At 47.8% G+C, this 15,941-nt stretch overlaps 4 protein-coding genes across 4 annotated transcripts; 1 reads left to right on the top strand and 3 right to left on the bottom strand.

Annotated features, from left to right (window-relative positions):
• Positions 1-127: 127 nt before the first annotated feature.
• Positions 128-9,261, top strand: BDCG_08297 (nucleoprotein TPR). The gene is made up of 2 exons (XM_045424074.1): positions 128-692; positions 747-9,261. Exons 1-2 carry the CDS (start codon positions 401-403, stop codon positions 6,560-6,562), a joined length of 6,108 nt encoding a protein of 2,035 aa, XP_045272868.1. The 5' UTR covers positions 128-400; the 3' UTR covers positions 6,563-9,261.
• BDCG_08296 (transferase hexapeptide domain-containing protein) lies at positions 7,134-7,913 on the bottom strand (the record flags this gene model as incomplete). The annotated part of the gene is made up of 1 exon (XM_045424073.1): positions 7,134-7,913. One exon carries the CDS (start codon positions 7,911-7,913, stop codon positions 7,134-7,136), a length of 780 nt encoding a protein of 259 aa, XP_045272867.1.
• On the bottom strand, positions 8,136-9,200 carry BDCG_08295 (magnesium-dependent phosphatase-1; the record flags this gene model as incomplete). Its single annotated transcript, XM_045424072.1, has 2 exons — positions 8,792-9,200; positions 8,136-8,601 (listed from the first exon to the last, which is right to left on the bottom strand). The coding sequence occupies exons 1-2, from the start codon at positions 8,998-9,000 to the stop codon at positions 8,136-8,138; spliced, it is 675 nt and encodes a 224-aa protein (XP_045272866.1). The 5' UTR covers positions 9,001-9,200.
• BDCG_08294 (DEAD/DEAH box DNA helicase) lies at positions 9,206-15,898 on the bottom strand. Its single transcript, XM_045424071.1, has 9 exons — positions 13,440-15,898; positions 13,189-13,370; positions 12,426-13,117; positions 11,788-12,363; positions 11,560-11,714; positions 11,397-11,494; positions 11,113-11,331; positions 10,861-11,053; positions 9,206-10,795 (listed from the first exon to the last, which is right to left on the bottom strand). The coding sequence occupies exons 1-9, from the start codon at positions 14,486-14,488 to the stop codon at positions 9,541-9,543; spliced, it is 4,419 nt and encodes a 1,472-aa protein (XP_045272865.1). The 5' UTR covers positions 14,489-15,898; the 3' UTR covers positions 9,206-9,540.
• Between the last annotated feature and the right edge of the window lie 43 nt (positions 15,899-15,941).

The raw sequence follows: 15,941 nt of genomic DNA, 5'->3' as shown, positions 1-15,941 counted from the left end.
CCTGTTGAGGCGAATACTGGATGCCCTTGCCTGAGATCACGTGATATTACTTACCCCCTTCGGTCACGTGACTCTCTTCTCTGCCAATCCAGGTTGTTTGGCCTGCGATAATCAACAAACGGAGAGCTGTCAAGCCTTCTACTAGGTCACTGCTTCATGCTTTTCAAGCTACGGATCTTATCCCTAGTTGCCTCGCCATGAGATAAAGATCATTTTTTATATGGGCGCTGTGTCTTACAACTTTATTGCATAGGCAGAACCAGCAACCGCCCATATTCTGATTTGTTTTGATCTGGGAAGCCCTCCGGTCGAGCTCGTCAGCGCAGAAAGACGGCTATCTGCGTGGCCTGTTACGCCTAAATTTTAATCATAAGAGCAAGCTTGCTCTTTGGTTGCAGTCATGGCTACCGCCGAGGTCGATATTCCCTTCCTCTCCTCCCATTACTCCATTCCCGAAACCACTCTCACTACTTTGTCGCAAAATCCCACAATAGAGCTAGTCAATCAGCTCCTGGAAAGCATCTCCACCAAGGCTCACGAGGCAGAGGAACTGAAATCTGATAAACTACGGCTGGATGTTGAGCTCGAAAATGCTGTTCGCAGTGGGGAATCAAAAGTGAAGGTTCTTAAAAACTCTGTCGAAAAAGGGTTGGCGGAAATCACCAGTCTTCGCGGCAAGCTTCAAGAATCAGGTAATATTTCATTGCTAGTTATTGCTTGTTAATCTACTAACAAAATTGAAATAGAAAATACGCGATCGAACTTAGAATCCGAACTCGCGACTCTGAGGTCATCTACTAGTACCAGTGAATCTGAGCTTAGTAGCCTAAAAGCCCGAATCACTTCGTTGGAGACTTCAAATCGCGATACTCTCGCACTACTGGACTCCAAATCCAATGCGTATGATAAACTAGCGGAGGAACTATCGACTCAGCATAAGAAAACAATCGAATTACGACGCGAGGTCTCGAGTCTGGAACAAAAGTTACAGGCCGCGAACTCAGCCTCCTCAAGCACGCGTTTCCGCGAACAAAGCCTCCAGCAAGAGCTAGAACTTTTGAAGAAGAATAACGAATGGTTCGAAAACGAGCTGAAAACTAAATCCGGGGAGTATCTGAAGTTCCGGAAGGAGAAGAGCGCTCGCATATCTGAGCTGCAACGGCTAAACGAGGATGCTAGCTCTAATATCGATGCCTTACGGCGAAGCGAGAACGCGCTCAAATCCCGCCTGGATGAGGTTGAGCAAAAATATGAAGACTCACTGGCCACCATTCAACAGCTCAAGGAAGAAGCCATTCAGGCCACAGAATCTTTCCGAATCGAACTTGATAGCTCGAGTAGGCTAGCGCAATTGCAACAGACATCCGCGGAGACTGCAAAGCGACGTGTGCAGGAATGTCAATTAGCCCTAGAAAAGACAAGAGATGACGCTGCAGAAGAGATCTCGAGGTTACGCGCGGAGATTGAAACAGAGCATTCTGACAAAGAGGCCGCGGAACGCCGTGTTGCGGAGCTTGAACTTAATGTCAGAGAGCTACAATCGGAAATTTCAGCCGCGCGTAATCAACCAATGAGTCCTGGCCAGGGAGTGAATGGAGCTGGTATTTCCACGCCCCTCAGGCCAAGCACCCCTGTTGGCACTTTCTCACCAAGGGCTTCGCGTTCTAAGGGCGGTTTAACCCTAACGCAAATGTACAGCGAATACGATAAGATGCGGACGCTTCTCGCTACCGAACAACGAAATAACCACGAGCTAAGGGCTACTATGGATGAAATGGTACAGGATCTTGAGTCAAGCAAACCTGAAATTGATGAGCTTCGGGCGGATCATTCACGGTTGGAGGCTGCAGTTGTAGAAATGTCCAATATCCTGGACACGGCTGGGAAGGAGAGAGATGACGCAACGAGGGAAGCGCGGAAGTGGCAGGGACAGGTGGAAGGATTGGAGCGTGAAGGACAGATATTGAGACAGCAGCTAAGGGATCTGAGTTGCCAGGTTAAGGTCTTAGTTATGGAGGTACATTTACTTGGGTCAGACGAGAAGGATTACGACAGGGAAGAGCTAGAGAAGATAGCCCAAGGCGAAATGGATGATATAGCGCAGGACTTGAACGAAACTGGCCGCTTTATTACACGACACTTGACGACATTCAAGAATTTGAATGAACTCCAACAGCAAAACGTCACACTACGCAGGATGCTCCGGGATGTCGGTGATAAGATGGAGGGAGAGGAGGCTCGACGGAAAAACGAATCTTACCAGAAGGATCAAGAAGAACTGAAGGAGCTGCGCGTTAGGGTCCAAACATATCGGGACGAAATGGCAAACCTTATTGCTCAGACAAAGAGTTATATCAAGGAAAGAGACACGTTCCGCAGCATGCTTACACGTCGCCGAGAGACCGGAGAATCAACAACCCCCTTTTCACAGTCTCTTCCATTGGGTGCAGTGGCTCCTGTTGCTGTAGGAGATAACGTTTCGCAGTCCCTAGAGGCTCCAAACTATACGGAGCTTCTGCGAAAGCTGCAAGCTAACTTTGATTCATTCCGGCAAGAAACAGCCACCGACCATTCATCCCTAAAACAGCAAGTTAATGATCTTACGAGGAAAAATAGTGAGCTGCAAAGCGAGATCAGTCGCTCAAGTAGCCAGTTGGCGGCCGCCGTCCAGCGCGCTGAACTCCTCCAATCCAACTTCAATTTACTTAAGGGAGAAAATGTTGAGCTTCAGAAACGGCACGCGACTCTCATGGAAAATGCGAACAAACAGGACTTAAGGACTCAACAAGTGGCGGAGGATTTGGTGGAGGCAAGAGGGCTCGTTGATAGTCTGCGAAGAGAATCGGCAAATTTGAAGGCGGAAAAAGACCTCTGGAAAAAGATCGAGAAACGATTGGTGGAGGACAATGAATCTTTGTTCAACGAACGTGCACGCCTCGATTCTCTTAATGCGAACCTCCAATCTATGCTGAATGAACGGGAACACCTGGAATCTGAAAGCCGCCGGCGCCTTCAGTCAACGGTTGAGAACTTGGAATCTGAACTGCAAACCACCAAGCGAAAACTCAACGAGGAAATGGAGGAAGCTAAGAAATCAACGCTACGGAGAGAGTATGAAAACAGCCAAAATCAAAAGAGAATTGACGATTTAGTTACCAGCCTTAGCACGGTCCGTGAAGAACTCATCGGCACGAAATCCACCCGTGACCATTTGCAATCAAGAGTTGACGAGCTATCTGTCGAGCTTAAGAGTGCGGAAGAACGACTGGAAGTTTTGCAACGGAAGCCCAGCGCTGCTACTGCTACTGTTTCCTCTGGTCCTGATACCGAAGCTGGGATCGCAGCGGGTGAGGGTGGGCTGAGTCGAGAGCAAGAGTTGGCCTTTGAAATTTCCGAATTAAAACGGGATCTTGAATTGGCTAAATCTGACCTCGAACACGCGAAGGAGCAGGTGGAGGATTACAAGGCCATCAGTCAATCCACTGAGGAGCGTCTTCAATCGGTCACTGATACAAATGAACAATATCAAGAAGACACCAATCGTTTGCTTGACGAGAAGGATAACAAAATATCTGAACTGCAAAAGCGTGTCGAGGAAATTACCTCTGAGCTTGCTATGACCAATGATGAACTCTCAAAACTACGTGACCGGGAAGCTGACTCCCAACGCCGGTTCGATGATCAAAAGTCAATGCTGGAGACCGAAATTTCCAGACTCAAAGAGCAAGAAGAACGATATACGGCTGCTGCTCAGTACCATCAACAAGATCTCAAAGCCCAGGCCGAAATTGCCCAGCATGCTCAACAAAATTACGAAAACGAGCTAGTGAAACATGCCGAAGCAGCCAAAAATCTGCAAATTGTTAGAGCAGAAGCCAGTCAGCTTAAACTTGAAGTCGTCGACTTAAGAACCCAAGCTGAATCCGCCAAAAATAGCCTTTCGCGGGAGGAAGAAAACTGGAATGAAATGAAAGCTAGATACGAAAGAGAAATAACGGAGCTTAATCGACGTCGCGAGGAAGTTGTCAATCAAAATACTCTGCTTCACCAGCAACTTGAAAACATTACCCGGCAAATTTCAACTCTGCAGCGCGACAAGGAGAGTATGCCAGAAGATGTTGACGAGTCAGGATCGTCAGCATCTAGCCTCGAAGGACTACAAGAGGTTATTAAATTCCTGCGAAGAGAGAAGGAAATTGTTGATGTTCAATACCATTTATCGACTCAGGAAGCCAAACGCCTTCGCCAACAGCTGGACTACACGCAATCTCAACTCGATGATACTCGGCTCAAGCTTGAACAACAACGTCGTGCTGAAGCTGATACTGAACATAATACCTTGAACCATAAAAAGCTAATGGATACTCTCAATGAACTTAACCTCTTCAGGGAAAGCAGTGTCACCCTCAGGAACCAAGCGAAACAAGCAGAAACTGCCCTAACAGAGAAGTCTGCTCGTGTGGAAGAACTGATACAACAAATAAGTCCGCTGGAAACTCGTATTCGAGAACTGGAGAACGTCGTGGAAACGAAGGATGGAGAGTTCAAACTACTACAGGCAGATAGGGACAGATGGCAGCAACGGACTCAAAACATTCTACAGAAATATGACCGTATCGACCCTGTGGAAATGGAAGCGCTCAAGGAGAAGCTTGCTGCACTAGAAAAGGAGCGCGACGAAGCTGTTTCTGCTAGAGATGAACTTCAGACCCAAATAACAACATTGTCAGCCCAGGTTAAGCAAGGAGAGGAACGGATTCAAATCATGCGTTCAACCCTCACGGATCAATTTAAAGCAAGGTCGAAGGAACTCTCTTCTCGGATTCAGGCCAAACAAGCGGAGCTAAATACGGCAATTCAGGAAAAGGAGGTTATCCAACTTGAATTGGATCGCACGAGGGGAGAACTGAATGCGCTGAAGGCGAAGGTACCAGAGGATGGAGCCCCCACTCACACTCCAGCTCCCGCCCCCGTAAACCAAAGCGTTACGGATGCCCAAAGGCCACCCGCTGTCCAGGGGACGGTGCCTGCAGCGAACGACAGTGCAGCTGCTGAGAAAATTAAAGCCCTCGAGGAGAAGATCCAAAGACTGGAGGCTGCACTTGCTGAGAAGGAAGCGACAATCGATCAAAAAGTCAAGGAACGGGTTGATAAGATGAAGCAGACGTTGAATAACAGTCTTGCTGATTACAAGGCACTCCACAAAGAGGAGGTTGAAAAACTTAAAGCGAGTCACCAGCAAGAACTAGAGTCTGCGACCGCGTCGGCTTGTAAACCGGATGGCGTTCCCGAGCTTAGTGATGCTCAGGCAAGGGAGCTGGTAGCTAAGAACGAGACCATCAGAGCGATCGTTCGCAATAACATCAAGAATGCCGTGACTAAAGAAAGAGCAGCTATGGCGAGCAAGGAGGCGCAAGTTGCAGCGGCACCAAATGCCGACGCCATCAGGGAGTTGGAGAAGAAGTTCAGTGAGGAAAGGGAGGCGATTATTAAGGAACGAGATCAGAAAATTGGCTCTGCTGTTGAGCTAGCTGAGAAGAGAGTGTTGGCGAAGCTGAGCATGACTGAGGGACGTGCGAGAAATGCGCAGGCTAAAATCGAAGTCGTTCAGAAGGCGGCCATTGAAACACCACAAAAGCCTGTTGTTGAAGTTTGGGAGATTGCTAAAGTTGCGCGGCCAGCGCCAGTAGCAGCGGTGGCCCAACCGCCTACCGCCCAAGCCCAACCTCCGCCTCCCACTCCTGTTCAGTCACCAGCGCCAAAACCAGCACGAACTGAACATCCTGACGGTGCTCCAACCCCGACCTCACAGGCACAAACTCCTCAACCGCAAACACAAGTGCAACCTCAACCTCAACCCCCTCAACCATCTCAAACGCCTCAACCACAACCATCTCCGTCTCCTGCCCCTGCTCAACGCGCACCTCCTGCTGCGGCTGCTGCAAGTCCGAAACCTAAGCAGGCGACTCCTGCACGAGCCCCTCAATCACAACAACAGTCCCCACAATTACAGCAGCAGCAACAGCCCCCACCGCCAGACAAAACCAACCAAGCAGCTCCCGCTCAACAAGTGAACCAACCCCAGACTGCGTCATCTCTCCCTAACAGGCCTCCGCAGAGCAATCACCCAGCAAGTGGTACCGGCGCGAATGTGCTTCGCGCTCTCCACTCTGGGCTTCCAATTTCTCGGGGGGGTAGAGGGCGCGGAGTACCACCTAGCCAGCAACACAATCCGTTCGGCCCGCAAGCTACCGAGCAGCAAGGAGGTCAGGGTCAACCACCTCAACAGCAGCCGCAACAGGGCATAGGTCGAGGCTCCGGTTTACCGCGAGGCGGCGCCCGGGGCCGAGGTGCTCAAGGTCGCGGTGGCGCTCAAAACGTTCAGACCGGCAATCTACCCCAGGGTCAAGGGCAGCCGAGTCCCAGAGGTGGACGTGGTGCACTCAATGCTCACGCCCGTCAGTTTATTCCTCAGGGCAACAAGCGAGCCAGAGATGATGGTGGGGAAGGTGGTGATAGTGGAAGTGGGAAGAGGATTCGTGGAGGCGGTGCGGGATCTTAGGGACCTTTGTGTGGACCAGTCAGTGGGATATATCATTTACATTTTGTTTGATCCTAGAGGTCACTGATTTTTCATTTGTATTTTCCTACCTTTCTATTTTGTTTCGTTGTTTCAGGGGTGATATTTTGAACACCGGGAGCGTTCTTTTTATTTTACTTTTTTCTTTTCTATCATTATAATTTCTGTTCTGGCGTCCCGTTTTCTTTTCTTTGGTTTTTTTTTTGTGACATCCTATTTCCTGATTTTCCCCGATCTCCCCTTGCAAGGCGAGGGAACAAAGCGGACGAGATTTCTATCCATATCTACTTTGTATGTATGTACTCTATTCGGATCGAAAAGCATGTGCATGGGCTTTCATAGGGTCATAGGGGCCTCTTATCATATTTATTCTCCATCTTCTAGCAGTATTTTTCTTGAAACCGTAAACATTGGTAGTATTCCGCAGGGTATCCAGGACGCTAAATCGCCAACAAACAAGGCGGAGCAAGCAAGCTACGCCCTCTGAGATGAGAAACAAAAAACAACAAAAATAAGAAATATTTATCCCAATAAAAAAGAAAAATACCAAACCTCACCTCCTCCTCCCTCCCCCACCAATACTCCCAGCCCCGATCAACTTCACCAACCCTTCCCTCTCCTTCTCCAGCACCCCTAACCGACCCTTTTCCACGACAGCTCCCCCCAACCCAAATCCAAGCTCTGTCTCATCACTATTATACTGTTGCGCTTGTCCATTGGCCCTTTTCCGTCTCTGTAACTGGCTCCCACCAGCACCAGTATTACCACTACTCCCACCCCATATCACAATCCAACTGCCAACTGCCCCATCGTCCGGAATGCAACAGCTGGGACAGACCTTCGCGTGCTGGCCGACGCGCACGCGCCGGCCCAGGACGGCAGCGGTATCCACTGTTGCGGCGGAGGAAATGTGGGTGCCAGCGCTGACGGTGGTAAGGGGTCCGATGAGGACGGAGTTTTCTAGGGTTGTCGTCGTCGTTGCTGTTGTTGTTGGTGGTGGTGGTGGTGCTATGGTGAAGGATCCGGTGTCTATTGCGGCTGCGGTTGGTGAGGTTGGCGAAGTTTGCGGCCCGCCAATTACGGATTTTTCGCCTATGATGCAGCCGCTTCCGATTTTAATGGGTCCCTCGAAGGAGAGGAATTTGGTTCGCGGGTGTATTACGGTGCCTGCACCGATGGAGATGGGGTGGATGCCCTGGAAGCTGGCGGATTCGGAGATGGTTGTGGAAGGATGCGCGGTTACCGGGGGTTTGTAGCTTGGGGTGGAGGGTTTGTGGGAGGAGGAGGAGTGGCGGGAGGAAGAGGGTTTGAGGTGAGCTGGGTTTGTGGACATAATTGCTGCTGTGTAGTCTTGTTATGGCAAGGGATAATGGTTTGAAAAATCGTGAATCTGGGCGATGTCTGTTGTTCTGGCGTTGATTGAAGTTGTTGTCTCTTATCGATAACGAGTGTGCAGACGGGCTACGTCAGATAGTTATACAAGTTGAAAGGGCTTCTCTAATGGGATATCTAAATATATATCATCCTAACTCTATCCTATCTGTCTAATAGCCTGCTATTCGACTTCTGCTCCTTGTCCTTTATCCGCACCTGTAGTAATATTCATCCTCTTCCTCCAGTCCCAGACACCGCGATCTACCTCCTCGCGCGTCATCCCATCCCGCACCAGACAGAACGAAACCCCCAATTCCGTCTGCACATTTCGATTCCTAGCCTCGTCGTCAAAAAACAACATATCCTCATACCGTATGCCACTCGCCTGCTGTATTCGTGTGAAATGCTGCGCCTTATCCCCAGGGAAAATCTGAATGTAGTCAAAAAAGTCCAGGGCGCGGACGGAGCGATTGTTTGCTGCCGCCGGGTTATCCGAGAAGGACGGGATGATGTATAGTGTTTTAAGCATATCTCGAGCGAGGTCTGGGGCGTGAGTCCTCGATGCAAGGCCTAAGGGTATAGATCGCGAGCGGCATGCGTGTAGGATGGAGGATACGGCGGGGTAAAATGCGAAAGATTCACCCCACCTATATATACCCAACACCGAAATCAAAGAACAAAAAAAGGTCAGTCGCAAGTAGGATGACTATAGTTATATCTCATTCATCTACAAAGTACAGCAGGTATAGTCACGTTCAATCTGTGACGGTGACGGCGAGCGGGAAACAGAGCGTGAAAAGAAGAAGGAAGACATTAAAAAGGGCCGGCCAGCCATACCTATCCACGCATCGCGAATTATTGTCCTTTGCTTTCAGCGGCGGACTAACGTGTGTGTCGACCCAAAACGGCCACAAGGTATAATCCAGATCAAAAACAAAGAGTTTAGGCAACGGGAGCCCGTCATTGAAGGTCGATGGCGCAACCGTAGGATCTTCGAGGGCTGGCTGGGCTTTTGCTTCTGAGCCGCCGCCTTTTGTTCTGGCCATTTGCGTGGCCTGAGTGTATTATCAAGACAAAATATCAACGGCGTGTGAAGAACCTGGCCCCTACAAACGAGATGGGAGGAAACTAATGATAAGGTCTAGGATGGGATAGTTACTGTAAACCCTCTCTCAACGTGAGTTTCGCAATGCCGCCGGCGTCTGTAGCCGAACCCAAGCGAGCCGTACGTTCTGTCACGAAGAAGAGTAGGATCGTGGAAATCATGTCATTTTTTTAATTATGATAAATAGTTAGCTATATAAAACTAGTTTCTGTATAATTGCTAAAATGCAGTTCCTAATAAAAAAAACCAACAGCTAGAAAATAAAATAAAAAAAATGTATCTGGGTATATATAAATATGCCATGCCACAAGTCAGTTATAATATCATATCGTATCTCATCACGCCTGATAAAATAGCGAAAAACATAGTTGTCGATTCCATGCTAAACAAGCAATCAGTTGTTCCACATTCCCCTCTCTCCATTTGCTTCTATCTTCACATCAACACAGTAAAAATGACCTAGCGTCCTTTTCCCCCGTCCCTAAAAGAATTCTACAAATTCTTTAAACTCTTCCAAGAGCGACATATCGACCGCCTCCCACCCGGTCGGGCTGCCACTGCCATTTTCTAAGCTCCGGCCCTCCTCTGTGTTATCCTTAGCGGATGGGTTATCGACGATATCAGGGAAATGGTCTAAAGTGGTGGCTGTGGTGAGAGGACGAGGGGAACCGGCTGTTGTACCGCCAGTTTCCGCAGCGTTATTCTTGCGCCTTTTCTTCGAGGTGGTATTTTCGGTGTCGTAGCCATAGTCGCCATCGCTGATCATGGGGTCATTGACTACTACGGAACCGTAGGGACGTTTGATACATGATGAGGATGGGAGGGTGTTTTCCTTGTTGTAGGGATTATGATTAATGATGAGATCGTTAGAATCAGGAGCGTTGTTGTCGAGGGCGGTAAAATTGAATTCATGTAATGGGAATAAGGTGGTGGTCGAAGTGCGTTCAGTAGAAATAGAGTCGTTTGTTCGAAGTGTAGCTGGCTTCGTTGTTGACGACGATAGGAAGGAATCATATGTGCTCGAGTCCTTCTCTGGACGTAACGTGGGTTTGTCACTGATATCATCGACAAAATATGTCTTGCTATCCGCTTTCATCAGAGCTAGGGGAGAAATTGTATCGTCCCTGCAGTCTCCGTCATCAAGCTCATGGAACGGGATATCTTCGTTATCTACGAATATGTCAACACCTGCATTCGTTGCTTTTTTTTCCCCTTTCTTCAGGCAGGAGAGCAATAAAGTATTGGGGGACGGAAGATCTTCATCAATCCACGAAGTTCCGTAATCGCTGGAATATTCTTTTCTTCCGAAGGGTGTTTCTGGTTCCTGAAATTCACACTCGTCGAGAAACGACAGGCCTAATGGGCTATGTTTAGAGAGCGGATATGATGTGGGTGTTGACATTTTGCTGCTCGATCCCCCCTTTCTTATACTATCGTCGATACGGCACTGTTTCCGGGCTCTTGTGTCTTTCTTAGAACGGGTGGTAGTGGTAATCGTATCAGGCTTGCAACCTATATCGCTGTCGTCGCATAGGTCAACAAATTCAACTTCCTCCTTTTGCTCGTACTTTCTGCCCTTCTGCTTCGAAGGACCCTGGGATTTTGTCCACTTAGAGATGTCCCAGGATGCTTTCGAAGTAGTAGTAGCCTTCGTTGGGCCGTTAGATGCGGGCTCCTGTTTCCTGCTCGGCTTTGGCGGCCGATCGGTTCCATCCCGACAACACAAGTGCTTACAACTATATACAACTTAGTATATATGTCGAACAGGATGTGTATTCCCAGTATATATAAGTATACTCACCTGGTTTTGTCCTTACAGCGATGATTACAAGCCCAATTCCCATTCTCAAGTCTAACTGGCTCGATAGTCTTGACCGTATGTATGTCCTTGGTGTCTTTACCGGATGCTGCTTTCCGGTGGGCAACCGATGCTGTCCGTACCTGATCGTCGTTTCCATCCACCTCATTTATCGAATGATAATCCATATCTTCAGCTGCAAAGCGCACGGTCAGAATCAAAAATACATTGCAGCTTAATATATCAGAGGCGTACCTGCAGCAATCAGATCCACGTCGTCAAGACCGTCATCTTCGAACTCATCCATATCTCTCCGGCTTGCTAGCCCCTTTTTGGATATATCTTTGCTACGGCTCCTCGATGTGTTCATCGCGGGTTTCGACTCGCTTTTATTATCAGGGGGCTCCGTTTTCTGCGCTGGGAAATGTGAAGCTGGGATATCATGCCTCAACTCTGCCTGTCGCAATGTTCCCGCTGAAAAATGTTAAAAATGTGGAAAACGAAAGGGGGGAGGAAAGGAAACTTAGTCGCTGCAATACCAATGTCATCACACATAACGAAGCATGATATATACTGATAGACATCGGTCAATTGGGCGCTAAGGAAAATGTCATGGCCGTTCTGCAATTTGGTTGCACTTCATGGAGTCAATTAGCTACTGGATATGCAGGCTCTTGCGAGCAGGATTTTGTGAGAAAGTACCTTATACGCCTGAAATCTATCATTCGCCCATCCGATGTCTCTGCAAGGAAACAGACATATACGGGTTTCCGACGGAAGAAAGTAGGGGGCTTTTCATTAATAAACCCGATCTCTGCTTTGAAACCGACCCGTACTGATTTCCTAGGTTTGATATCCTTTGCCCCTAACGGTTAGCAGGTACACAAATAGATTTTTATCCTTTTCCCAAACCCGATCTAGTGTCCTCACCTTCCGCATTAGTTTGACCGAGACTCTGGTTTTCGGAAATTCCGCAACCCTCGCCAGAATTCTTGAGCCAAAGGGCGGATGCTTGCTCAACAGCATATCTATCCGATGTGGCTCCGTCGCCTCGATAGCCTCAATACTATTAATGCCAGCATTTGCAAGTTTCCTAACAGCCACGATACCAATTTGCTCAATCTGTTTCATCTGCCATGCGGAGTGGTCCCAAACTCTGGCACCTATACTCCGCGCAAGCTCAAGGGCATGCCTTGTGCTCACCGAGTCTTGGAGGGATATCTGGCAATCGGTTATGCATCGAATAAGCCGACTTACGTGGGAGAATACTAGTCCCTTATCTTGCTGGAACGATAACTTGTGCTTTTGATACTGATCGCCGATGGGGATGTCGACGCTGCCCAGCTCAGACTGAATAAGTAGAGATATTTTATGCGCTGGTAGGGCGATGTCAATTTTTATAGGGAACTTGATGCCGTTTCCCTTATTCAGTTCCTTATACAACGACTTTTCGCCAGCCTTTAACCTAATTTCTCGAAACTCATCGGCCTGTGTGAGGACAGAGAGCTATCCAATGAGAAACGTTTAGCTGCGATTAAATTAGCTAAGGAGGAGATAAGACAACTTACAATCTCAGACATCTTCGCCTTGGGCGGCAAGGAGAGAAACAATCTCATAGTTTCGAACTTGACGTAATACCGAGCCATCGCATCCCCAAACTCCGTCGATCTCAGGGGTTCCTCTGGAGTGACGAGAGAGCATTCTTGCAGGCGTTTAATATTCTCCTCACAGACTTCCTTCAACATCTCTTCTTCGTCTGACCTATTTGCTCCTTCTTTTAATTTATAGTGAGCAGGATTTTTCCTGAGACGAATAAAGAAAAAAGTCCCGGTAAGCCACCTCACAGCAGACTCAACGCCTGTAACTGTTCCAAGGCCTATTTCCGCGTTCAGGTGGTCGATCAGATTTAGATGCAAACAGCTTTCTAGAGGCTCCGTTCCAGCAACAAGTTTCTCATAATGATTTACCCTTTCCTTCCTTGTTAAAATGACTGCAACTGCACTGTCGTCAAACTGAGGTCTTCCCGCCCGCCCAAGCATCTGCATCATCTCTAGGTCTGGATACTCCTTGCAGCAATTATCTTGCCAAGAAACCGTGTTTTTGATAATCACGAGATGACAGGGAAGGTTTACACCGACCGCCAATGTCGATGTACAGCAAATCACGTTGATTTGTCCAGAAAGAAATCCGCTTTCGACGGCGTGGCGGTCACTAGCATCGAGGCCAGCATGGTGAAATGCAACACCAGTGGAAATGGTTGCTTAGATTTATCAGAATATTAATCCATCTAAAAGATAGCGTAACAAAAGGAAGATGTCCCAATATACATACCTCTCAATTCAGGATTTTGAACTACAACAGGTTTTGTTGGACCACTCCATAGGCGACGAGGCGGATTCGTGGATGTCCATAGCTTGCCCAAGTACTTTGATGTTGCGATCGCAGAGTTTCGAGTACAGCAAAATATCATAATTGGCTTTTTCTTCGAATGTTTCTCCATGACTTCAGGGAGTCTAAATTCTCAAATCAGTCACTGAAGAGAACGGAGTCAAGGAGGTGGGTATGGAAAGCTATTTACGTGCCTCCCCTCACAGGCTTTATCAAAAGCGAAATCATTTCCATTTCCTTGATAACCATAGACGAACTTCTGCAGCTTGACTGGTCTGAACTCTTCACCAAACCTTTCACGGTGAGCAGGGAGATGCTGGCTAGTGGGATCCTTACCCAGCCAAGCCCCAATGTCCTCAGAGTTTGGGACAGTGGCACTGAGCGCAACGAATCGGACATTGGAATCGACAGATTTCATTCGAGACACCACGGCTTCCAGTGTGGCTCCCCTAGTCTCTTTCAGAATGTGAACCTCATCGATGAGAAACAGCTTCACGAGTTGCATTAGTTTAATATGATCCTTCCATTTCCTTGTCATGCTATCCCATTTTTCAGGTGTTGTAATGACGATATTGGCATTTTGAACGTTGCGTAGCTGTGCGTGGTCAGTATCACCAGTAAGTTCCGCACATTGGAGGTCCAAGGAGGAGAACTTGGTTTGCCAGTCACGGAATCTTTCCGAGCACAAAGACTTGGTAGGTGCCTGATAAACCACCTTGAACCGGCAGTCCTTGACGTTTGTCACCAGTCGGCAGATAGCCAGTTCCATAACTGCAGTTTTGCCACTTCCAGTAGGGGCCGAGAGGACAAAGTTATCGTCTCCTTGGTAGATTGGACGAAAGCATTTGGACTGTATAGCATTAAAAACAGGGAAAGAGAAAATAGAACGGAACCGATCTGGCAGCTCATGGGTAGACACAAGTCGGATCCCCTGTATTATGGGCGGTGCATGATTAAGTTGGATTCCACTAGATTTAAGAGGCGATGATGAAATGGCAGCTCCGTTCCGCGATCCTTGGGAGGAGATTGTATTGGCAGATAATTGGGACTGGTTAGGTTCGTCATCATCATTTTGGACATCCCTGGAAAATAATGGTGGTCTCTTTCGGGCCCTTACCGCGAGCGACGGGCTTGAAAAAGGACCAATATCAGTGGAGCTAGAGATATCCCCGCGGGCAGGAGTATCCATTGCAGTTGCACCTAGATCGTCAGTAATGAATGCAGACGCACACACGCCTACCATCACAGAAACATTTCAAGACAGAGGCGAAGGAAAGAAAAGTTCCCTACTGCACTGAAAAAATCTCGAGCTATTTTGCTGCCGCCCTGGGCCTAACGTGGGGCCGTATAAATCAGCCGATTCTTCATCCCGGACATAAGTTTCGGAACGGTCTTGATTTTGCTCTTTCTCGGTTTCCAGCTGAGCCAATAGCTCGCGATCTTCAACAGACAACATCCCTTAGCCATTATTATTTATAGAGCGTAGGTAGCAGAAATAACCAGCCTGTAATAGCAAGCAAAAACAGGGGAGGTAGGGATTCCCAACCAAACGCATCGAATGGCAAATCCCTATCCTGATCACATAAACCCAGCTCCCTCCCACTTGAAAAGCCCAGACGTCGTGGTAGATGTTGAGTTCGCCTAGGAAAAGCTTGAGAACCAATAGTAGTAGCACGACTATTGTTATCGTTGCCATCACGGCTAACCACGGTCGACTTAGCTTGTCCCCTCTTCCATTTCGAATTCGGCAGAGGCACAGTAAACGGTTTGAAAGATGGCGCGGATGAAGGGGAAGGGGAAGAAATAGACGATGAAGAAGAGGCCGAAGCAGCGGGACTTTTGAAAGTACTTAGAAGGCGGCGGAAGGTAGTTGTGTCTCGCTTCGGATTATCCATTCTTATACAGGAAAGCCACTACCGTTCCGTGCCGCTGATGAAACGAAGACTTCAAAGTCAATTTACATGGCATAGAAATGACAGGGCATCATAGGAAAACAAAGCAGCCGAGCAAGAGAAAAGCGGAGATGACTTCCTACACTGTCAAGTCGTTCAGGAATGATTGCGAAGACGATCAGGGGGTATATGTGTTAACTACCAAGGATATACACCGTCTGCATAGACACAGAATGCCAAATAAATCAGAAATATGCCAATTCACTACCACGACTCACTCTAACCACAATATGCTAAAAAAGGAAAAGGCGGTAAGCAGTGACAACTGGCAAGTTGTTGATATAGGATCAGAAAGATAAAAGTTGAGGTTGGAATAAAGATGGGAGATAAAAAGGGGCTGAAAATCACATGACCTGTCTCCTTGGATGCCATGCCAAAACGGAAGGTGGACCTAATACTCCGTACCACGTTTAAAGTACTCCGTAGTCTCCCCGAATCAAGAATCGCAGGTCCTGTGCAAAACATATCATGAATCGGCTGATTAGGCTGATCTGAGGGAGAAAAAAAATGAGCGAAAACAAATATGTATAAAAAGGTCCTGCAACATCAAAGTGTGCCTGCTCTGAGATGCTCTGAGATGCTCTGAGATGCGCAGCGTTTAAAACAAACACCTACAAATCGTTTTTATGGAAAAAGTAAATTTCTTTAGGGAAGGAAAAAACTGAAAATGAAAAAAAAAAGAAAAGAAAAGAAAAGAAAAAAGTGAAAAAAGTGAAAAAGATGGAAAAGAAGAGGGAAAAAAAA

The sequence above is a fragment of the Blastomyces dermatitidis genome (assembly GCF_000003525.1).
Source record: "Blastomyces dermatitidis ER-3 genomic scaffold supercont1.10, whole genome shotgun sequence".
Taxonomy (NCBI): domain Eukaryota; kingdom Fungi; phylum Ascomycota; class Eurotiomycetes; order Onygenales; family Ajellomycetaceae; genus Blastomyces; species Blastomyces dermatitidis.
Note: the sequence above shows the minus strand (reverse complement) of the source record. Positions and strands in the feature narration are given on the sequence as shown.